The 24,228-nt window shown below is 45.4% G+C and overlaps 1 protein-coding gene across 1 annotated transcript in view; it reads right to left on the bottom strand.

Annotated features, from left to right (window-relative positions):
- Nucleotides 1–18,194, bottom strand: part of ANO2 (anoctamin 2) — a 421,412-nt gene extending 403,218 nt beyond the window's left edge. The window contains exons 1-3 of the mRNA XM_029597539.1: nucleotides 18,026–18,194; nucleotides 7,468–7,643; nucleotides 1,510–1,938 (exon numbers count right to left, since the gene is read on the bottom strand). Coding sequence (XP_029453399.1) covers nucleotides 1,510–1,938; nucleotides 7,468–7,643; nucleotides 18,026–18,194 — 774 coding nt within the window. The remainder of the gene's footprint in view (nucleotides 1–1,509; nucleotides 1,939–7,467; nucleotides 7,644–18,025) is intronic.
- Nucleotides 18,195–24,228: the final 6,034 nt, after the last annotated feature.

The raw sequence follows: 24,228 nt of genomic DNA, 5'->3' as shown, positions 1-24,228 counted from the left end.
AGGACAGAGATCTGCCACCACGGAATACAGCGCAATCTTCGCACAACATTCCCCTGGAGTGCACTTGAAACCAGTTCAGATGTATTCTAGGATAATTGATTGGTGAAGAAGGGTAAATGAGGTTTGGACTGTACCCCTACTGCTACCACACCTTAAGGATTCCAAACAAGACTTTTCCTCCCTTTATAAAATGGTGCAAGCCTCAAATTCCAGTCCTTATCCAATGTTCAGAAATACCCACCAAAACTGATAAAGCAATTATGTAATCACTGTCAGTGCTTAAAGGGAGGGGGCAGTAGGGGCAATATAGCTTCATTTTCCATTTGTTTCTTTCAAAGGGAAAGGGCTTTGTTTCCATTTGTTCAGGAAATAAAAAAATGTAAAACATGCATTGACATCAATCCAGAACCTCTTGCTCAGTTGCTCGCTTAAATCAGAAAACACAAAAAAACAGAAGGAAGCCACTTGCTTCAAGTGCTGAACATTCCACTATAGAAATGCATGCATGCAACACAATTGAAAAAAGGTAATATGCATGTGGCTTTCATGCATTTCTCTAATGGCTATGCCATGGGATGTGCATTTGTTGGTTGATTCGTTTCATTCATTTTGGTGGTACGCACATATCTCACAAATAGGGAGTAGATGTGCAAAACGTATGGTATGTATGTACGTAGGCGGCCACCCACCTAGTGCATGCCATCAGTTTTGCATGCCTAGTCTCCATTCGCGAGATATGTGTGTACTGCCAAAAGAACTGAAACGAATCGAACAACGAATACACATCCCACTGCCATTGAAAACTGGTTACTATAACACAAAAAGACTGCTAAGTATCCAAAATCCTCATAGCCAAAAGAAACTGAAAACTAGGAAAGAAGTACCATTATGCATTTGTATAGATTTTCTTCCACTTTTCAATGCCATAGTGTAACATGTAGAACAAAAGTGTATCTTCCCACAGGTTTGGGCCTAACTGGTGCATGTTAGGAGAAGATATCATACCTTCAAATGGATTGAACTAACCCCTACATGCTTTTTTGGTGTCAAAAAGCACTAATAGAAAGGAACCTACCAATAGGAAAATAAAAATAATGTGTTAGAATGCTAAGAACCTGGAAACTCTGGAGCTTTAGTACTGGGTAGTGCTATGCATATGTCTGGGAAGATGCTACATTAAACCAGCTACTATATCTCATCTTGCAAAATTGTCAACAAGCTAGTTCTGTCTTTATTTGGTCAAATATTCCTTTACTCCAGAAATTCTACAATCTGGGCCTCAAGGTAACCACTATATGCAAAAATGTATGCCATTATATTCCATGAATATTCATTAGATTATTCTGTAAACCAGGCTTGTTGGGAATTCCTAGGGACCAGATTTGAAAACCATTGCATTAGTCCAACTGCCTGATTAGAGACCATTTTTCTTGGGTCATCAATATCTGCTTCCTAGGATGTAACCTTTTGCTCTCCATTTTAAAAATTTGTAATCATTTTCCCCCTTACCAACATCTCAGGGTCTTTCTCCAGCTCCAACCCAGCATCGATGAGGTTACGTTCAAACTCTTCCCTTTGACTCCTTTTCTCCTCCTCCAGGGCATCATGGTGGCTGAGTTCAATCACTACTATCTCTTGCCGGTAATTTTGATGATTCTGACTCTGATGGTTCTGGTGGCTTTGATGCTGGGACTCGCCAGGCAGGTGTTGCTCTGAGTGGTTTTTGCTCAGCTCACCGGAGCTCACCGAGTTCCCATTGGACACGATGGCCGCAGCAGCGACTGGGTGCTGATGGGTCGCCTCTGGAGAGTCATTGTGATGTGTTGGGCGTTTCCTATAATGGTAGACTAAGACATAATCCACTTTTCTCTTTCCATCACTGAAGTGCAGACCACTGAGTGTGTTCCTCTGATTCTCATCCACATAATTGTTAATAACCTGAAAAATAAGGGAAATGGAATATTATCAGATAATTAACACAAATGAGCAAACTGAGAGATGAGCTGATCCAAAATTTGTGATGCACTCCTGCAAAATGGCCTGCAAATTACCCAAATTATGACCCACAATTAGTTGAAGTTTTCTGAACTGTGGATTATTTCTAGGAATGTTGATACTGCAGAATTTTAATAGTCATAGCCATGCCCATCCCGGAGAAAACTGGACTTTTTCCAGGCTCTGACACCTTTCATTGGGCTAACATGAGAATTATCTGAAGACGCTGCTGTTGTGCATGGGTTGCAGAGTTCACCTAAGCTTGTTTACTGAGTAACAGGCCTTCTGGACCCACTTAAAACGAGGAGTGTGCAGAGCAAAAACTTGTGTTTTGTTTGTGTGTGTTAGGGTAGGGTATTGGCAGTATTTCCAGTCAAATGTCCTTTCATTTGTGGATCTTTCTTTTAATTTTATTTGTTTTCTGATTTCAGGAGGAAGTGTGCGCTATTTCCCCGACAGGAAAGAAAGACAAACAATATATATATTTTTAAAAATTTGTTTGCAGTGAAATGAAACCACATTCCAGAATTTAACAAAAAATGCGTGGCGAACATAAAACCAAGTCGAGAGCAAGGGAAATGAACACGCCACTATCTTGACTCTGATTAGTATTACAGCCATTAAAGAAATGCGAACAGAGCCACAGATTGGGCACCACAAGACACTCTAGTACTGGTTCGGGATTCTTTTTATTTGGGGGTTATGTCTAAAACGCTGAGAGATGTGTCCCATCTCTAGATAAAACACTGAGACAGCAGAATGCCAAGTTTAGATAATGTCGGAAACCAGAAGAAATGACTCGCAAACTGAATGCGATGTTTGTTTTGTTCCAAGATATTAGGCTTCCAGCCAATTAGGATGAAACAAAAAACATTATTAGTTACTTTGCAATTTTTTTCCTTAAGCATGCGTAGAAATTAATGAAACCAAACCATCGCTGACAGGAATTATTTGACTTTCCTTAGCCCCTTCATAGTTTCCCTTTTAAATCAACTGCAGCAACGTACTCGGTTAATAATAATAATAATAATAATACTTAAAGCAAGCAGTGATACATCTCTACACAACCGTCGTTTGCGTTGCTATTTTGTGTTTTTATTAACAGCACGATACGTTTACTCACCGGAAGCCCCTGAAGATCTTCTGGATCCATTTGTGTGGTGGAAATAGAAAAGTTTCCCCTTTTCACAGGTTTACTACAAGAAATCAGTAACTCTCTCTGCGACTGTCATCCTCTTGACGGACAAGGGTTGCAAACCCCCGAAACAAATTCCATTGAGTTCCAGCTAGAAGGAGACCCTCAACACCTCGCTGGCCTCCGGGACGGGCAGGAGGCTCAGGAAGGCGAACATGAGAAATGTTTTTGTGTTTGTGAGTTTAGTAAACCTGGGCGCTGTTCTCTCATTACCAAGGTACCTAATCTTCTCCACTGGAGGAGGTCTCCATGGCAACAGGGCCGATGGCTCGGCTTCTCTCCTGGCACCAGGAGGAGAGGCTTCTCTTCCATCGAGCAGCCTCTCTCTCTCTCTCTCTCTCTCTTTTGGCACAGAAAACCCAATATTACTGTGTAAACCATCCTTGCACTTCATGAAAGAGGGGGTGCAGGAAGCACCGCGGAGTGTGCAGGCCCTTGCAGGCAGAAAGTTGGGATTTCAAAAGGAATCGTCAATTAAATTCAGATATTGATGAGGGCACGGTGTTTAAAGCTGCAATGCTAGCAACACCTTTATTCAGACGTAAATCAATTGGGGAGTGGTGGTGGGGGGGGGGGGGTTTTAATCTTTTTTTTTTTTATTTCATTCCTGAAGCAGAGCGCAGAGAGAACTGGAGCGCCAGAGACTCTCGCCTCTGCATTGTACGAGGCAGCTGATAACGAAGAGACGTGGAGGCTTAAAGTTTTAGAAAGGCCCCCAAGCCTTTGTCCCACCCTTTGAAATGAATCAGGCGCTTTGGAGGGTCACGCGTTGCGTCTGACCATCTGCTCTAAAACATTTAAGTCCTTACTGAAAACATATTTGTTTCGTTTCACTTTTCCTGAAACCTTGTCTCTGCTTCAGTGGTTGCTGAATTTTATTAAGTGTTTTTATCTGTATTTAGTATGTTATTTCGCCATGCTATTGTTTGTATGGTTTATGTAACTGATGTGTTGTATTATTTTATTTATTTTAGTACTTTATGGAATATGTGTGAAATCTTGTAAGTCGCCCAGAATTCATCACCAGGTCACTAATAAATAACTAAATTACTAAATAAATAATAAACAGATGGATCAAGGTTAGAAGGACATCTGGATTGAGAAAGAATTATTTCATCCCTTTCTAGAAAAAGCTATTGCCATATAAAAAGGCGTGATTTAATGGGATACAGTCAGCATGGATTTACCCAAGGGAAGTCTTGCATCACAAATCTGCTTCATTTTTTTGAAGGGGTTAATAAACATGTGGATAAAGGTGAACCAATAGATGTAGTGTACTTGGATTTTCAGAAGGCATTTGACAAAGTTCCTCATGAGAGGTTTCTAAGAAAACTAAAAAGTCATGGGATAGGTGGCGATGTCCTTTCGTGGATTACACACTGGCTAAAAGACAGGAAACAGAGAGTAGGATTAAATGGTCAATTTTCTCAGTGGAAGGGAGTGGACAGTGGAGTGCCTCAGGGATCTGTATTTAGACCAGTGTTTTCAATATATTTATAAATGATCTGGAAAGGGGTATGACAAGTGAGGTGATCAAATTTGCGGATGATACAAAATTATTCAGAGTAGTTAAGATCATAAGAACATAAGAAAATGCCATACTGGGTCAGACCAAGGGTCCATCAAGCCCAGCATCCTGTTTCCAACAGTGGCCAATCCAGGCCTTAAGAACCTGGCAAGTACCCACAAACTAAGTCTATTCCATGTTACCATTGCTAATGGCAGTGGCTATTCTCTAAGGGGTAGATTTTTTAAAAAAGCGCGTTCGCATACTATTGTTGGAGCACCAGGCGCAAACAAAAGTACGCTGGATTTTATAAGATACGCGCGTAGCCGCGCGTATCTTATAAAATCCTGGATCGGCGCGCGCAAGGCTGCCGATTTTGGGCAGCCGGCGCGCGCCAAGCCGCGCAGCCTGCCTCCGTTTCCTCCGAGGCCGCTCCGAAATCGGAGCGGCCTCGGAGGGAACTTTCTTTCGCCCTCCCCTCACCTTCCCCTCCCTTCCCCTACCTAACCCACCCCCCCGGCCCTATCTAAACCCGCCCCCCTACCTTTATCCATGGATTTACGCCTCCCGGAGGGAGACGTAAATCCACACGTGCCAGCAGGCCGCTGGCACGCCGAGACCCGACTCGGGGGTGGTTCCGGAGGGCGCGGCCACGCCCCCGGAACGCCCCTGAAACCACGCCCCCGGGCCCGCCCCCGAAACGCCACATCCCACCCCCAAAACGCCGCGTTGTTCGGCCCCGCCCCCGACACGCCCCCTAAAAAAGCCCCGGGACTTACGCCCGTCCCGGGGCTCTCCACGCGCCGGCGGCCTATGCAAAATAGGCGCGCCGGCACGCAAGGGCCCTGCTTGCGTAAATCCGGGCGGATTTACGTAAGCAGGGCTTTTAAAATCCGCCCGTAAGTGAACTTAATAGCAGGTAATGGACTTCTCTTCCAAGAACTTATCCAATCCTTTTTTAAACACAGCTATACTAACTGCACTAACCACATCCTCTGGCAACAAATTCCAGAGTTTAATTGTGCGTTGAGTAAAAAAGAACTTTCTCCGATTAGTTTTAAATGTGCCCCATGCTAACTTCATGGAGTGCCCCCTAGTCTTTCTACTATCCGAAAGAGTAAATAACCGAGTCACATCTACTCATTCAAGACCTCTCATGATTTTAAACACCTCTATCATATACCCCCTCAGTCGTCTCTTCTCCAAGCTGAAAAGTCCTAACCTCTTTAGTCTTTCCTCATAGGGGAGTTGTTCCATTCCCTTTATCATTTTGGTAGCCCTTCTCTGTACCTTCTCCATTGCAATTATATCTTTTTTGAGATGCGGCGACCAGAATTGTACACAGTATTCAAGGTGCGGTCTCACCATGGAGCGATACAGAGGCATTATGACATTTTCCGTTTTGTTCACTATTCCTTTTCTAATAATTCCCAACATTCTGTTTGCTTTTTTGACTGCCGCAGCACACTGAACCAACGATTTCAATGTGTTATCCACTATGACACCTAGATCTCTTTCTTGGGTTGTAGCACCTAATATGGAACCCAACATTGTGCAATTATAGCATGGGTTATTTTTCCCTATATGACCCCCGCTGAACGACCTCCTGCAGTCGATCTCCTGCCGGCGCCATTTTCCGTACGGAAAACTATTCGTGGCAGGAAATCGCTCCCGGACCCCCGCTGGACCCCCAGGAACTTTTGGCCAGCTTGGGGGGGCCTCCTGATCCCCACAAGACTTGCCAAAAGTCCAGCGGGGGTCCGGAACGACCTCCTGCGTTGAATAGTTTTGGTCTATGGCCGCCGCCATTTTGCGGCGGCCATTTTGCAAAATGGCGCCGGCTGAAGACTACACGATTTAGTGTGCCGCTTTTCCTGCTCTCCCCCCTTCCCCCGATTTAGCTACGGACCGCCGCCACGGAGGTAATTTAAGGCTACGGACCCCCAGGTAATTTAAGGCATTGGGGGGGGGTTCGGGAGGGTGGGGGATTTAATTTAAAGGGTCGGGGTGGGTTTTAGGGGGTTTTAGTGTGCCGTGTTTTAGTGTGCCGCTGGACCCCCAGGTAATTTAAGGCATTTGGGGGGGGGTTCGGGAGGGTGGGGGATTTAATTTAAAGGGTCGGGGGTGGGTTTTAGGGGGTTTTAGTGTGCCGGCTCACGATTTTAACGATTTTCACGATACTTTACACACCCAAACGGCAACAATACGATTCCCTCCCCCTCCCAGCCGAAATCGATCGTTAAGACGATCGAGGACACGATTCACATCTCTAGTATCCTACTGGGAAGAGTTGGCGAGGGATTTGGATTTTGCAAAGTGTGCATGTTAATTTTCCTGACAATTTCCAGTCAGATAGCAGCCGGTGTAAATGCCTGCAGGATAACTTTCAAGAAGGACGTAAGCGCAGATGTCCCGCTTTGAAAATTGGTATAACTTGCATGCGTTCTGGCTGACTGACTTAGCCCGGCTGTTTGAGAACTGCCCCCAGTGTAAAATACAAACACTTGAAGGGCGGCACCAAATTGTCCTCCAGGACCCCCGCACTGTACACTTTTTTCTGAATTGGTTCCATCTCTCTTCTGCTTCCCCCAATCCTCTTCACCCTGTAGAGACCTGGATGGTCCGTGGAGGGGAACGCATGCCGCACGGGCTCAGTAAACTTTGCCACCCCCACGAAGAATCCAGTTCTCTCCGCGACCCATTTCCACCTGCTGGAGCTGTGCGGCACCGATCGGGACAGGGCACGAGTACGGCGATGCCAGGCACTTACCGAATTACTGTGGCCGTCCGCGCAGGAGGCGTCGAAAGCCCCGTTGATCCTGCTCAAGTGCATAGCAGGGAGGTAGTGAGCGATGGTGAGGTACTCTGCAGCTTGAGATGAAGAGCCGCTCCTCGCCGCTCCCGGTTGCTCTCGGCTCTGGGCACGCGAGGGGGTTAATGGAATATCTGAAAGGTAAGAGAGAGAGAGTGGCAGATGTCAGGGGTCCTTGCAAATCCTGGCCCTGCCTATAATCCAAGGGAAAGGCTCCTTTCCTCAAGCCGCTTCCCTGCGACGCAGGCAACGCCGTGGCCCTCACAAATTAGTCCTGTACAGTTTCCCAAAGGCACCCATCCTTCACCAGAGTGCTCAACAGTGAATTTCCACATCGTAGGGCTGTAAATGATTATAGTGAAAAAATAATCCCTTAAAGAAGCTTTCATGTGCTGCCAGTGCTGCCTTTTCAGAAAGATCTCTTACAATATCACAGGGAGCCTGGGGAGTTAAAGCGGCCAAGTCTATGCTAAGCAAAGAGCACCGCTTGCCTCAAAATCTGCAAGCAGCATTATTTCTGGGGAGCTCCTGGATCTTCTCTTCAAGGGGCCGGCGCAGTCCGCAGACTTCCTCACAACATAAAACCCCCACGGTGTAACGTGCGACCCCCCCGAGGCAGCCAAAGCAGTAAAGAAGAATAAAAATAAAAAAAGGTTATAATTAGCAAGCTCGGCCCCGCCCATTAGTCCCAAACCCTGTTCCTTGGGTAATAAAAATTGTCCCCCGGAGCTCCTTCCTTGTTCCCCCTTCCCCGCCCTAGCCAATTCCCCAAAGAGCTTACCAGTTGGTTCCGAGAGCGCCCCCAGGTGTCAGGGTCCATCTTCAGGTGGACCTTTGCCCCATGGTGGGGAGCTGGGCTCAGAAATTTAAGTTAAGTTGTGGGGGGGGGGGGGCGTTCTGGGGAGTTGGGCTAGCGTGGGGGGGGGGTGAAGGAGAAGGAGGAGTGAGGGAGAACGTTTTACTCCTCAAGGGGGGAGGATTCTGGGACGGGGGGGAGGGGCGGGGACAGACCTGCTACTTTTCAACTTCTCTTGTCTTGACGTTTACCTACTGTGGCCAACTCTGGGGGCAGTGGGGGTAGGGGGTCTCATTAGAACCCCCCCTACGATTTTACCATTCCAGCTGGGGGGTGCCACATGGCCTCTCCGGGGAAAATACCACGGCCCGGTAAATAGACCTCTTAGCTTGTAAGCTCTCTGGGACAGGGAACTTCCTGCTGCACCTGTCTGTAACTTACCTTGAGCTGGGATTTGGAAATTATTAAATCTAAAATCTAAAAATTTCCATCATTGCTGCAGCCAGTGTGACTCCATTTTCACAGAGATCGGTTTAGTAAAAAAGAGGTAAATAAATAAATAAAATTTAGCATTTTGTTTATATACCGAGGTATAGCATACATTGCCTTCACTCCGGTTTACAGTACAACAACCAGATACATTTAAATTTCATAATAAAATGACAGAAAAAGAATCAGAACAATAACTTAATACAAAAATATTATGCCAGGGCTTCTCAGCTCTGATCATTGGGTCTCTCAGCCAGGTTGGGTTATCAGGATGCACATAATTATTCATGGCATCTATTTGCATGTTTCGGGTACACTGAAAACTCGATTCCCCAAGGAGTCCTGTTAAATTTGAGAACCACCAATTTGCGGAAACTTCGCGAGACCTTTGTACAGTAGCGGGTACGTTCCTGAGGGTTCGGGACTTCAGAACTGGGAATCTTGACTGGAGGCCCATCAACGAGATCTCTATTAATTTAACAGCAGAAAACTAGAATCCAGATTTACGAGAGTATTTTCAGAGACGCAAAACGGCAGAGGAACTTAAAGGGCTAGATTTTCAACAAATCTATCCACCTAGCTCCGGGAGATAGGTGGCTAAGTTCGGCTCCTTTGGAAATTTCCTGCCATCGAGTGTTTACATATTGCCTTCTAGTTCACAAGGGGGCTGGGGAGAGGGCAATAGACAATACATGGACATATTACATTACATTTTTTAATGTATGCGCATATTTTCCAGGATGCATAGATATAGCAGGTGCAAGATAGTATTCACAGAATTGTAGGAATCTAATCAGGTAATTTTTTATTTTTTTTTTTAAAGGGTGCTCAAGGTGACGTGGGTGGGGAAAAATACCCGCAGACCTTGTGTCATGAAAATATGCCCGGAAACTGGTCATCAGTACATTGGGACAGCGTTTCCGTCCAGAGTGCTGTCCAGTGCGACATTTCAGAGCAGAGGGGAAGAGTTCTGAGCAGCTTCTGCCAGGGGAAACCCATCATCGGCTCACAAGCAGGAGGCCAAAAAGATGGACGAAGGGACGAAGCACCGAGCGGAGGAGAGAGAGGCGAGCCCATGGGGGAGAATCCCCCCTCCTCCCTCCCAAAATGTCACCGCAGTGCGCCAGGCCCGAAACTGCATTTCATATTAATGGCCTGGCAGCCTTTCCCGGGGTCCCCCCGGGGCCTTCCAGCAGAATAAGAGGCTTCAGCGATTCCTACTGGGGCCTCTCACTTCATTTATGCTTTTTCTTTGAAATCTCCCCGGGGGCATCATTATCATCTCCTTTAGAAGGCACTGCAGAATAGAAAATAAATAAAAAAAAAAAAAAAAAACTTAACTTGGATCAACAGGGCTGCCTGAGCACTGGAGATGTAAAATGAAAAGCAGCTCCCAAAAGGAATTTCACCGCAATCAGAAGTCCAGGTCCCAGCGCGGCGCGAGGCGTCTCCCGTTTCTTTGCTGCGGGAAGTGGCCTCAGCAAGCACGTTACAGGTAGCAGCGGCAGCAGCAGCAGGCTCACAGGTGAATACGGCTCTAAATATTCACTTTCGTTCCAAGGAGAGGGTGCTGGATCGACAGCGGTGGAAAGCAAACTGAAGTCCTGCATTCGGCCACCGATCAGCTGCGGCCCGAGGCAGCAGCAGTGCAAGCTGCGCCTCCCACCCCCAGCAGAAAACCAGTACCTTTAATGAATAGGTAGCCCTGACCTGGCAATGCACTTGATCCTTGCTCTGAAGGGGGTTATCTGCAAGGGGGAGAGATGGTACTTCAGGACCATGCCCCATTTCATCCTCTACCTTTCTCCTGAGACTTACCAAACTAATGCCAATTGCAGTTTCCTTATTATTATTATTATTATTATTATTTTTGGTGATCTAAACTCTTCTCCATGGAAAACTGGACCAAGGTGACCACCAGCATTTCTTGCCTGCAGTAACTCACGATCACGTCCTAAAACTTCTTATGGACATGGCTTTCATGACAGGACGTCATGGTGAGGGGAGCTCTGCTAGGCTTGCTGACTTTGAGAAAATGGGCTCTTTGTGTGGTTTACTTCCTGACCCAACAAAAATTCCTCCTTAAATGGGCCTCCATTTAACTGCCTGGTGAAACTGTAGGGCTACGCTTTAGGGATGTGCAGCTCATTACCATTAGCCCGAGATTTTTGGTTCAGTTTGGTTTTTTTTTGTTTCAGTGGCATTTTTTTTGTTTTTATTTGCCTGGTTTAATGTTTTGGGTTTTGTTTTGTTTTTTCAGTTTGGCACATGAACTGAACCAAAAAAAAATATTAAACATGAAAAAGACCTTGAAACAAAAAAAAGAACAAACAGATTAAAAAAAAAAAAACGGGCCTCTAGTGGCCATGGCTGGGCCTTCCTAGGCTGCTAGGCCTCAGCACCAGGCCCTGGTCCAGGCCCATGGGCTCAGGCCTAGGCCTTAACATCAGACCCAGGCGTTGGCAAAGGGCCCAGCCTGAGCCCAGGTCTCATGCTCGGCCCAGACTTTGGCGCCAGGCCAGACACTGCACTACACCTCAGCATGGGGCCTGGACTGCCCGTTAGACCCCAATGCCAGGCCTAGATTGCTTTCTGACTGGGATGGCCCAGCCTTTTTATTTATTTATTTTTAACATGTCATGACTATGAAAATACCCGGAAATGTTCAGGTATTTTCATAGGAGGTGATTTTTGCTTTGTTCCATTTGGAAACAACCAAAGATGGCCTCATTTGTTGCATTTGTGGCATTAATTACAAACAAATGCACATCACTACTATACTTAGCTGCCTACTAAAACTGTGGTGCTATATTTTCCTTCCTACTGAAACTACGGGGCTATATTTAGCTTCCAAGTGAAACTGCGGGGTTATATTTAATTTTCTACTTAAACTACGGGGCTATTTTTAGCTTCCTAGTGAAACTGTGGGGCTCTATTTACCTTCCTACTTAAACTACGGGGGCTATATTTACCTTCCTAGTGAAACTGTGTGGTTATATTTAGCTTCCTAGTAAAACTGTGTGGTTATATTTACCTTCCTAGTGAAACTGTGTGGTTATATTTAGCTTCCTAGTAAAACTGCGTGGTTATATTTACCTTCCTAGTGAAACTGCGTGGTTATATTTACCTTCCTAGTGAAACTGTGTGGTTATATTTAGCTTCCTAGTAAAACTGCTATGCAGGGAGACAGGGGGCGAGGGGAAAGAGTGGGATGCTGACAACATGGTCAGAGGTAATGTGGGAGGGAGGTTCTGGAAGCCAAATTTAGGCTCTTAGGTAGAAAGCTTAAATCCAGAACCTCCAGGGTGGCATTCTCTGAAATGCTCCCTGTTCCACGCGCAGGTCACCAGAGGCAGGCAGAGCTCCGGAGTCTCAATGCGTGGATGAGACGATGGTGCAAGGAAGAGGGATTCAGTTTTGTTAGGAACTGGGGAACCTTTTCGGGAAGGGGGAGTCTCTTCCGAAGGGATGGGCTCCACCTTAATCAGGGTGGGACCAGACTGCTGGTACTAACCTTTAAAAAGGAGATAGAGCAGCTTTTAAACTAGAACAAAGGGGAAAGCCGACAGTCGCTCAGCAGCGCATGGTTCGGAGAGAGGTATCTTCAAAGGATACTAATGATGCATTAGAATTAGGGCATCCCGACAGTGAGGTTCCAATAATAAGAAACGTAGTCCAAGTGCTTGTAACTAAAAACTCACCTGAGCTAAAAAATTCTAACTTATCCCTATCAATTAAAAAGCAGAATGAAAATACAAACAAAAAACAAACTTTGAAATGTTTGTATGCTAATGCCAGAAGTCTAAGAAGTAAGATGGGAGAATTAGAATGTATAGCAGTGAATAATGACATAGACTTAATTGGCATCTCAGAGACATGGTGGAAAGAGGATAACCAATGGGACAGTGCTATACTGGGGTACAAATTATATCTTAATGACAGAGAGGAGCACTCGGGAGGAGGTGTGGCGCTTTATGTCCATGATGGCATAGAGTCCAACAGGATAAACATCCTGCATGAGACTAAATGCACAATTGAATCTTTTATGGGTAGAAATCCCTTGTGTGTCGGGGAAGACTATAGTGATAGGGGTATACTACCGTCCACCTGGTCAAGATGGTGAGAAGGACACCTAAGGGAAATTAGGGAAGCTAACCAAATTGGTAGTGCAGTAAAAATATTGACTGGGTAAATGTATCATCGGTACATGCTAGAGATATAAAGTTCCTGGATGGAATAAATGACATTTTTATGGAGCAATTTGTTCAGGAACCAACGAGAGCGGTAGCAATTTTAGATCTAATTCTCAGTGGAGCACAGGATTTGGTGAGAGAGGTAACAGTGGTGGGGCCACTTGGCAATAGTGATCATAATGGGCCAGATTTTAAAAGGGTTACTCGCATAAGGTTCGCGTGTAACCCTTTTAAAACCCCCCTGCGCTCCAAGCCTATTTCGCATTGGCTTGGCGGCGCGCGCGCCCCAGGATGCACGTAAATCCCAGAGCGACCATCGCCCGTATGACATAGTGAGGGCAAAGGTAGCGCCGGCACCATTTTGAAGATTGGCAATACGGCCCGCGTGCAGGAGGTCGCTCCCGGACCCCCGCTGGACTTTTGGCAAGTCTTGTGGGGGTCAGGAGGCCCCCCCCAAGCTGGCCAAAAGTCCCTGGGGGTCCAGCGGGGGTCCGGGGGCGATCTCCCGCACGCGTGACGTCGGGAGCCAGGAAACAAAATGGCGCCGGCTCTACCTTTGCCCTGTCACATGATAAGGGCAAAGGGCCACCGGCGCCATTTCTCAACGCAGCGGTGGCCAGAGAGTGGGAGGAGATCGCGTCGGGACCCCCCCCCCCACTGGACCCCAGGTAATTTAAAACATCTTGGGGGGGTTCGGAAGGGTGGGGGATTTGTTTTAAAGGTTCGGGTGGGTTTTAGGGTTTTTTTGGTGTGCCGGTTTTCCCGCCCTCCCCCGATTTACGATTTTTAACGATTTTTAGAAAAAAAAAAACTCGACGATCAGATTTCCCTCCCCCCCAGCCAAAATCGATCGTTAAGACGATCGATTACACGATTCACACCTCTAGTTAAAAGGGGAGGTGAAAGAGGCTATTTTAGCCAAAAGATCTTCATTCAAAAATTGGAAGAAGGATCCATCAGAAGAAAATATTATAAAGCATAAGCAGTGGCAAGTTATATGTAAGCCATTGTTAAGACAGGCTAAGAGAGAATTTGAAAAGAATTTGGCCATAGAGGCAAAAACTCATAGTAAAATCTTTTTAAAATATATCCAAAGCAGAAAGCCTGCGAGGGAGTCAGTTGGACCATTGGATGATCAAGGGGTTAAAGGGGCACTAAGAGAAGATAAAGCCATCACAGAAAGATTAAACAATTTCTTTGCTTCAGTGTTTACTGAAGAGGATGTTGGAGAGATACCCGTTCCGGAGAAGATTTTCATGGGTGATGATTCAGATCGACTGAACTGAAGATGTGGTAGTCCAAGAAAGCAAAGAGGTAGGCGATCTATGATACCGTCAGGTGAGTACAAAAAGAATAGATGCCTTAATCTTTTTCAATACTTTATTGATGCAGAGACGTTGGGCATTTGATTTGAAACGTCTCTGCATCAATAAAGTATTGAAAAAGATTAAGGCATCTATTCTTTTTGTACTCACCTGAAGATGTGGTAGGCCTGATTGGCAAACTGAAGAGTAGTAAATCACCTGGACCAGATGGCATACACCTCAGGGTTCTGAAAGAACTAAAATATGAAATTTCAGATCTATAAGTAAAAATTTGTAGCCTATCGTTAAAATCATCCGATGTACCTGAAGATTGGAAGATGGCCAATGTAATTCCTATATTTAAAAAGGAATCCAGGGATGATCCGGAAAACTATAGACCAGTGAGCCTGACTTCAGTGCCGGGAAAAATCGTGGAAACTGTTTATAAAGAATAAAATCACAAAACATCTAGATAGACATAGTTTGATGGAACACAGATAACATGGATTTACCCAAGGGAAGTCTTACGTCACAAATCTACATTTTTTTGATGGATAAAGGTAAACCAGTAGATGTGGTATATTTAGATTTTTAGAAGGCGTTCGACAAAGTCCCACATGAGAGGCTTCTAAGAAAGCTAAAAAGTCATGGGACAGGAAGCGATGTCCTTTTGTGAATTGCAAGTTGTTTTAATATAATTATGAATGATCTGGAAAGGGGTACAATGAATGAGGTGATCAAATTTATAGATAACACAAAATTATGCAGAGTAGTTAAATCTCAAGTGGATTGTGCTGAGTTGCAGGAGGATCTTGCGAGACTGGAATATTAGGCTTCCAAATGGCAGACGAAATTTAATGTGGACAATTGCATATAGGTAAAAATTGCATATAGGGAAAAATGATGCATATAGGGAAAAATAACCCTTGCTGTAGTTATACAATGTTAGTTTCTATCTTAGGAGTTACCATTCAGGAAAGAGATCTAGGCATCATAGTGGATAATACATTGAAATCGTCAGTCCAGTGTGCTGTGGTGATCTAAAAAGCAAACAGAATGTTAGGAATTATTAGGAAAGGAATGGAAAATAAAACGGGGGATGTCATAATGCCTCTATATCGCTCCATGGTAAGACCGCACCTTGAATACTGTGTGCAGTTCTGGTCATTGCATCTCAAAAAGGATATAACTGCCCTGGAGAAAGTGCAGAGAAGGGCGACGAAAATGATAAGGGGCATGGAACGACTGCCCTATGAGAAAAGGCTAAAGAAGTTTGGGCTGTTCAGTTTGGAGAAAACATGATTGAGAAGGGATATGATAGAAGTCTACAAAATCATGATCAAGTTAATGTAAATCCATTATTTACTCTCTCAGATAATTAAAGGACCAGGGGCAGTCCATGAAGTTAGCAAGTAGCTCATTTAAAACAAATTGAAGAAAATTATTTTTCACTCAGTGCATAGTTAAGCTCTGGAATTCATTGCCAGAGGATGTGGTTATAGCAGTTAGTGTTACTGGGCTTAAAAAAGGTTTGGATTAATTCCTAGAGGATAAATCCATAAATTGCTATGAGGGTAATTAATAAGCAATAGTAGCTTGTGATCTATCTAATCTTTGGGTACTTGCCAGGCTCTTATGGCCTGGATTGGCCACTGTTGGAAACAGGATGCTGGGCTTGATGGACCCTTGGTCTGACCCAGTATGGCATTTTCTTATGCTCTTATGTTCTTATGGTATAGTGGGTAGAAGATAGGAAGCCTAGGAGAGGTAGTCTGAGGGGGTTTATGGGTATGGTTAGAAGTGGGATCAGGGGATGGTGGGCAGAGTCAGGATGTTGGGTGGAGGCAAAGGGTGGAAGTCAGGGATGTGAGGGAAGAGGGTGGGGTATTCTTGTGTGAGAGGAGGTGATGCCTTTTGGCCCTAGTCCAGGCCTAGGATTGGCAGCATCTGGAAAAGGCAGAGGTAAGGGGAGGGGGAGGGGCAGGGGACAGGGCAGCAGTGTTGGGAAGAGGTGGTATTTATTTTTCTACTGCTGCACGGCAGAGTCTGGCTTCTTGGGATTCCAGTTTAGGTTTTGTTTGCATGTTTCTGTTTTTAATTTGTGGTTCCTTATTTAGTGTTTGGTGAGCGTTTGTCTGTGTTCTGCCTTTGTGATTCTGCTGGTATGTACGTTCTCTGCAGGAGTCTATAGCAGTCCAGCTTGGTCTTTTCAATAGGAGGTGTACTGGTCTTCTAGGGCCTGGTGTAATTGCAGTGCTGCCTTTTCATAGATAAGGTTTTTGCTGTTTGACTTCTGGGAGTTAGTGTTGTTTTGATATGGCAGATTTCATTGCTGGGATAAACTGTGATAGCTTTTATTGGATCTATTTAAATATCAGAAAATATTGTATCTGAGCTATTGAGACATTATAAGTCCTGTTTTCAGAAGTGAATATCTCTGATCTGACATCTGTAGTTTCAGGACCTTTTGTATGGTATTTTTAGGTAATTCTTAACCAGTAAAAGTTTTCAGAATCACATGATTGGAATGCAATTTTCAGAATAAAGTTAGTTATGTTCTATGTACAGTTTATTTTATCTGGACTGAGATGGAGGAGAGCTAAACAAATAAAGGCGCACCACATGAAGATGAAGAGAGCTGCTGAGAGCTCCTGACAGAGTGAGCGTCAGCCAGATTCGGGAGTGTGTGTATCCCTTGCACCTTGCAGTCTGCTTGGTGCACAGACATTATAAGGTCGGCAGAAACTCAGTTACATTATGTTCTGTGGTTTTTGTTTTTGGGGGGGGTGTTGGGGGGGCTTAATTATCAAAATCTCAGGGTGCGGAGTGTTAAGTACCTCACAATGTTTTTTTTGGTAGAAAGGAAAAGAAGAAAGACGTTACACCTGTTAAAGCAATGTTAAAATGTTAAATGTAATAGGAAGACTCCCCCATGCCCCTTCATGGTGGGGGTCTCTGGTTACTCTCCACGCCTGTGGGCAGCACTCCTGGATCGCAGTATAAATGTGAGGGTGCTGGAGGTCAAAGGCCCATTCTAACTTGCAAACTGAGGACGGGGCACGGACCATCATGACCGAGAGACAATAATTACACATTCCTGATTTCCCTGGGAGCGCAGTCGAGCCTGTGATCAGGAGCTTTCCTTGGTGCCATTCGCAGGGAGGGTTAGCGGAATTTCTTACAAAATCAGGAGAAGTAGGAGGACACAAAAGCAAAGGGATTTTATAAGGACTGGAACAATCCCCATCCCCCACAGGTCAAACAGAAACCCCCGCATCACTTCTCAAAGAAACAGTTGGAGCATCTTTTAAAACCTTTCCGGCGAATGCTTTCCTGACTGCCCTTCTCCAAATCCCTGATGAATTCAAGCAATAATACAGTCTCATTGGAAATCAAAAATCCCCTTTCAGGTTTATACTGCATATTGAGCTGACTGCATATACGGAGCCCACCCCTGTAAAAATATTCACACACAAACAAGGGATTAAATGCCTACAGGAGCCTTCGGGTCTTAAGCTGCTTTGTTTAATACAGTGCATGCTGCCCCTTTGTTTGCATTTATTTCCACAGATAAATAAAACCCATTCAGGAGAAACCCCTCAGAAGCTGGAGGGGTTACAAACAGCAGCCTCCATGCCCTGCCCCTGCAGCCACCTGCTGCCTGCCTGCCTGGCCCACTGAGCAATGCATGGCAGACGTGTGTGGCTTCCCCTCTGCCCAGGTCCCCAGCCTACCTGGTGCAGGTGCATGTGCAGGGGCCTCTTCCATCCCGCAGGTGGGGATTCGGCTGGAGGTGGTGCTGATGCTGGGAGGAGGAGGGGGTGCATGGGCTGTGACCGTGTACTGCCGGCTCCTGCTCGCAATGGGACTCAGGCTGCAGACGGTGCGGGCAGCTATTTCCATCCCAGCTCGGGAGCCGCTCTAGGTGTGACCCTCCCGGCTGAAGCCAATGAGCCAGGGCGAGCAGCCTCGGCAGCCCAGGGAGCCGGGGCTCGGCTTAGTGCTGCTGCGTCTCGAGCCAGGTTCCCCCGTCAGTGCGCGAGGCAGCGGGCAGCGTGCGGGCTGGGCGTCACGTGCCGCGAGCCATTCACAAAAGGAGAGCGCGTGGCAGCCCCCCGCCCCCGGGTCCCGACCAGCGGACGAGAGGACGGCCAGTGCCGTTTGCATGAATTGGGATAAGTTATACCATTGCATGGGCTTTGCAAGCCCCAGCTTTGCCTCTGCAAAAGCTTTGCTGGAGTTCTTTATACTCCTGGTGCATCCTCCTTAGCTCAAGTTACACCAGATACATGCAAACACATTCTTGCATGAAATATTAAAAGCATTGTCTTGCAATCAACGGTACAATTAAAAGGGGAGAGCAATGTTAAACCTGTTAAGGAGATTTCAGTAGGGACAGTGCTCACTTTTAATTTCCTTTTTCCAGTTTGTCTGATTATTAAAAAAAAAAAAAAAAAAAAGCTTTCCACCATATATAAACAATAAACATTATAATCAAATAGTCACAGAGCTGGCAGATTTCTTACTGCTGATAGAGTCCTTACAAGTTTCTTTGCTACATGGGCTAGAAAGAAGCAAACTTTCAACCCTGGATGATATACTAGAGCTTAAAACTACAGTATTCCAGATACATCGTTTTAATATTTCCAAATCCCAGAAACTGGGTCAATCCTCCTTGCAGCACAAACTGTGTTCTAGACATAAACTGCTTAATCCCAGACTTGCCGGCTTTGCGTTTGAAAGAAAAACTAAAGGCTTACCATGATGAGGGCTTGGAAGATGCGACGGGGAGCCAGGCTGCACTGAGGGAGTGCATATGAAAACCCCAACGAAACAGCCTCGTTCATTAACGAAACAAAACCACCAGTGAAATTCGTTGGCTTTTTTCATGTCGTTTTAACCACAGCAGGCACCCGCCCCCGGCCCGGTCTCCCGCCAGCACTGCAGAAACCTCCTCCCATTCCCTATGTCCCCCCATCCCCACCCCCACCCTTGTGAGGTCTGCAAAGTCTAAATGGGGCAGGCGGAATCCCCCAGTCACTCCTGTCCCCCCCAAGTCTCCCGCAGCCATTCAACAGGCCAGGGCTGACCTGGGGACCAGCTGTCACCATCTTCCAGACTTGGCAGGGAAGGGGCGACTGGGCATCACCTCTGCCCCTGATGAACTTTGGAAGGGTAAGAGACATCCTGGGTGTCGGGGGCCTAATATAAGGCCCGGTGAGGGGCGTTTCAGTTTTTATATTTCTCCAGTCCTTTCAGTGGTGTGGGAGGGGACCCCAAACCCTTCATTTCTTTTTTTTTGGTTTGTTTTGGGGCTTTTATTTACCAATTTTTCTGTTCTTTTTCATGGTTTTTTTTTCTTTCAAGTAAATGAAACCAACACAAATAAATATAAAAGGAAACAAAAATTCCTTGCAAAGAAAGAACAATGAAGAAGAAGAAATGGATGTATTCTTTTTGGCATCTGCCGCGTCCTTGTGACCCAGACTGGCCACCATCAGAGACGGGATGCTGGGCTCCATGGACCTTCGCTCTGACTCGGGATGATGAGATATCTTGCATGCTTATAAAATATTTTTAGTGCCCAGATTCCAGGTTAGAATGTGCCACGAGGTGTAAAAGGGGCGAGATCCTGCAGAGGGGGCGCTTGATCCGATTCCTGCACTGACATTATCCCAGGCTCACCGTGGCCTTCCAATAGCGGCGTGCAGCCGCGCACCGCCACCGTCTCACACCTAACAGGCAAGCCCCCGGGCCTGGAAGTCCGACGGATATCCCTGCACGAATTCTGAAAGCTCGACCGCATGACAGGGCAGAGAGGAGAGGAAGGCAACAGTCAGGTTTCTCCATCTGAGCCTAGCGTTGCATCTCTCCTCGGCCGACCTTTGCAGGCTTTGAGTTTTCAAAGTCAAGTTAACAAGGGACTTGGTGAACTTGGGAGTTTTCAGCCCCGCTCGTAGCGAGGCAGCCGTCTCCCTCAGCCCTGCTGGTCCAATTCCTCCGCAGATGGGAAGTTCGACTCCGTTTGGAACTGGGAATGGAGATGTGGGGATAAGCCCTGCATTCCCCCGCTCATTCCAAGACAGGGAGGTCCTGCCAGTAGGTGGTTTGACTTCATCTACCCCCACCGTGCTGAGGCATCCTGTGATGGAAGAGCCTGCAGTAATAGCCCTAGACGTGGCGCTATGGACTGCCCTTTCAGAGCTGAGAATAGATTCCATGTTAGGTTCCCTTGGAGGTCTGACAGTACGAGCAACTGAGCATTCTCAGGCAATGAAGCAACAGACAGGCTGGTGCAATATCGGCGCGCGTTAAACGAGCGCTGTCTTAACGCGCGCCAATCCACCTCTCCCGGGTGCCGCGGTAAAAAGGAAGCGCCAGGGAAGATTTTGCATCCCTCGCGCCTCCTGGGCATAGGGAGGGATGCATAGGGAGGCATAGGACGCTCAACTTTACGAGCATCTGTTTTCGTAACCTGTGCACAGCCACGGATTAGGGAAATGGATGCTTGTTAACTGAGCATCGGTTTTCCTAACCTAATCACCAGCACAACTTTTTTTTTTTTTTTTTTATCAGTTCTCCTTTCACGGTTCCTCTGATTTAATATCGCCACGATATTAAGTCGGAGGAATTACAGAAAAGCAGTATTTTCTGTAAACGTTTGGGGCTCCTCAAGAATTAACAGCCGCTCTGGGACAGGCATTACATTTTTGAGAGTAAAAATGTGCGTTTCAGGCACACATTTTTTTTTTTTTGCATCCAGGATAATAGCTAAGCTAATAGCCTCATCAAGCTGAATTTACATGTTATGAGCACTATTAGTTACGTGCTCAATTGGACATGCTAACCCTAACCCCCATTTTGCATCGGGCTTATGAATGTGCGTCCAATCCTGGGCTAAGCCACGCGCTGGTTGCAGCTCATGGCTTTGCATCTGCCTGAGAGTGAGCAAATATTGACAACTGGTAATAAATATAATATACTTGAAAGAAATGTGGCTTTCATTAAAGACAATCAGATATTACATCAGAAGATAGAAAATCTAGGAAATTTTTCTAGAAGACTTAATTTGAAGTTTTTGAATTTCCCTAAATGTCCTTTAATTTTGCCTAAGGAGTGGATGAAGCTCTCTAAAGAAGTTATCCCATCCGTTACTAAATTATTTTATTTACCTGGTAGTAAATTTGTTTCCTCTGTTTTGGAGGGGGATAATTCTAAAACTACATCTGATTCATTTGAATTGTCAGGTTTTCTAGAGCAATCTAGTTCTGCAGTAACAGAGAGAGCTACTCTCAGGGATGGTAACTTTCGTGCAGGCACGTGTATATGCGTGTCTCGGTGTGGGCGTGTGGTGAGATACACAGCAATTTTATATCCTGTGTGCATGCACATACATGCATATGTTATAAAATAGTCCTGGCGCACATATGTGTGCTCCTGATTTAACAAGTGTGAGCACACCGCCACGTAATGTCGGCTGTGAGCCACGCAAGTGAGGGAATTTTATAACAGGCACGCATTCACTCCATGACCAGTTTCATCAGTTCGGCCACCAGTCTGCCCAGTCTAGAACTAGGTCCTCCCAACCCTCTCTGGTTCTCCAGCCTGCACTCCCCCAGTTAACCCAGACTCCCCAAACACTTCAGAGATGCCTGGAAATAGTTCTATTGAGACTTACACCTCCTCCATAGCAGAAGTAAATTTACACTTAAATGTACCTGGGGCGCACCCAGCAACGAAGCTACTTGTGCGCACATCTCCGGACTCCGCCCCAGAATGCTCACGCCCCACCCCCACTCTGCTTTTCTTCCCTGATGTGAGATATTCACGCATTGGTACTTATGCCTGCATGTGGGAGGCTTATAACATCGGGTGAGCACATGCATATCTCCCAATTTTGGTGCACTCCCGGCTTTTAAAATTCCCCTTTTAGTTACTTATATGTTAGAATCAGATAAACAGTGGACATTGCATCTTTTTTTTTCTGTTTAAAAGATACTCAGTTCTTGGGGGCAAAAGATTTCATTTTTTCCAGATACAGTTAAGGAAATAACAAAGTAGAAAGATTTTTCTCTCCATAAAACAGAGTGATTGCTGGGAGCCACGCTCCTCCTGAAATTCCCATTTAAATTTATTGTGAAATATCAGGGGAATAGATAAAATGTTTTGGAATCCAACTCAGCTTGATGTTTTTTTTTGCAAAATCCTACTATTTCAATCAGCATTGCAACCTGACACCTCTTGGAATCAGCTTTAAGGATAATACTTATTTTTCCTATGATGATTCTTAAGTCTCTCCCCATTAATGCGGTTAAATAACAGCAATCTTATATTGTGCTTTCATCCTTTTCTTTTTTCTTCTTTTATGTATTATTATATGGATTTGGTTTCGTAACCCCTAAGTGGGATAAGATTCTAATACTGGACCCAGAGGAACATTGAACTAGGATAGATCCTTTCTGCAAAACAGTTCTCAGTGGATAGGTTTTTACTTCTGAGGTCCAGGGCTCCCTGAGGAGAGAAGCATAACTCCAAGGCCCTTTTGCATTAACCAAAGTGTACAGCCCTTGTTCACTCTCTGTAAACAGCACTGATAATCTCTACAGTCTCTGGCAGCAATAATCCCACTGAGAGGCAATGTGGTTTCCAACTTCTTTACTGATAGTTGATAAATTGACTGAAGATTCTCTACAGCACTTAGGTTTTAAATCAAATTGATGAACAATAATGAAGAAGATCAATAAATGTGTGACCTCACTCTTCTAGTAAAGTCTCTGAATTTATGGAAGCCAATTCCTTAACAATTTATCTTCCTCTTTTTCAATTACTCAGATTGAAGAAAGAGTTATCCTTCTTTCAACTCCCAGATTTATCTGACGCATCTCCCCACCGTGGAATATTAGAACTTAGTCCTAATTACTTATCAGAAAACAAGGAGGTCAGTATTCAAAGCTGGCTATTTAAGTTACTTGAATGGATATAACTTATCTGGCTAAGTTACAAGGTATATTCGGTGGCATGGCTAAGTCGCTGAATATGCACATATATATCCGCGCTTAGCCATATAAATTATGCCCAGCTAAGTTTAGACCTGCTCTATGGTGTGTCTAATTTAGGCCCATAATTTGTGAAGTTAAGACTGAATATCAATAGTTAGCCACATAACATATGGCTAACTCGCTTGGCCCTGATCAGCTTACTACACACCCACAAGTTTTTAGCTATATGTGACTTATATGGCTTTGTGGCGGCTGCTGAAGGTTAGCACATAAGTTCCACCTATCCAGCTAAATAGGGCTGAACGTGCTTTGAATAATGAATATTGACCTCAAGAAGACCCAATCCTCAAACTCCTCCTGTATTCTTCTTAAATATCTTAGATTTCCTTCTGGAAGCATAGGGTTAGCACTTTTCCTCCCTTGGGTCAGCACAAAAACAACTCCTGCACAATCCCTTCAACTCCTTCCCTCTGGTAATGGGCAGGGATCCACCCCTCTCAGATGAAATCTCAGTGGATTGGAAGCTGATTCTGGTACCGAGGGCACTCACTTCCAAATGGAACAAAAATAGACTTGGACTGAAAAGGGAGAAGAAAAAATAAGAGACAGGAAGGGTGGGGAAAAAAACGTCCTTATCTCCCAAAATGAGAGGATGGTCAATGAAGAAAAACAACTGAAATGTGGAACTCCTCTGCATCGGGCCACTGACTGGAGGTGGGATAGAGAGCGGCAGAATTAAGAGGAGGCCAGGACAACCTGCCTTCAGAGAGCTTAACCAAAAATCCAACTAAGAATCCACACCCTAAGATGGTGGTGGGGTTTATATACTGCTAGGGCGCAACATCAGCCTCTCCCATTTGGGGGAGTCAAAACTAAATCTCTCTGAACCTCCCCAGCTAGTTAGTTCATTCCTTCTGGTAAGGAAACCAAAGGTTCTT

The sequence above is a fragment of the Rhinatrema bivittatum genome, chromosome 4 (assembly GCF_901001135.1).
Source record: "Rhinatrema bivittatum chromosome 4, aRhiBiv1.1, whole genome shotgun sequence".
NCBI classification, from domain to species: Eukaryota; Metazoa; Chordata; class Amphibia; order Gymnophiona; family Rhinatrematidae; genus Rhinatrema; species Rhinatrema bivittatum.
Note: the sequence above shows the minus strand (reverse complement) of the source record. Positions and strands in the feature narration are given on the sequence as shown.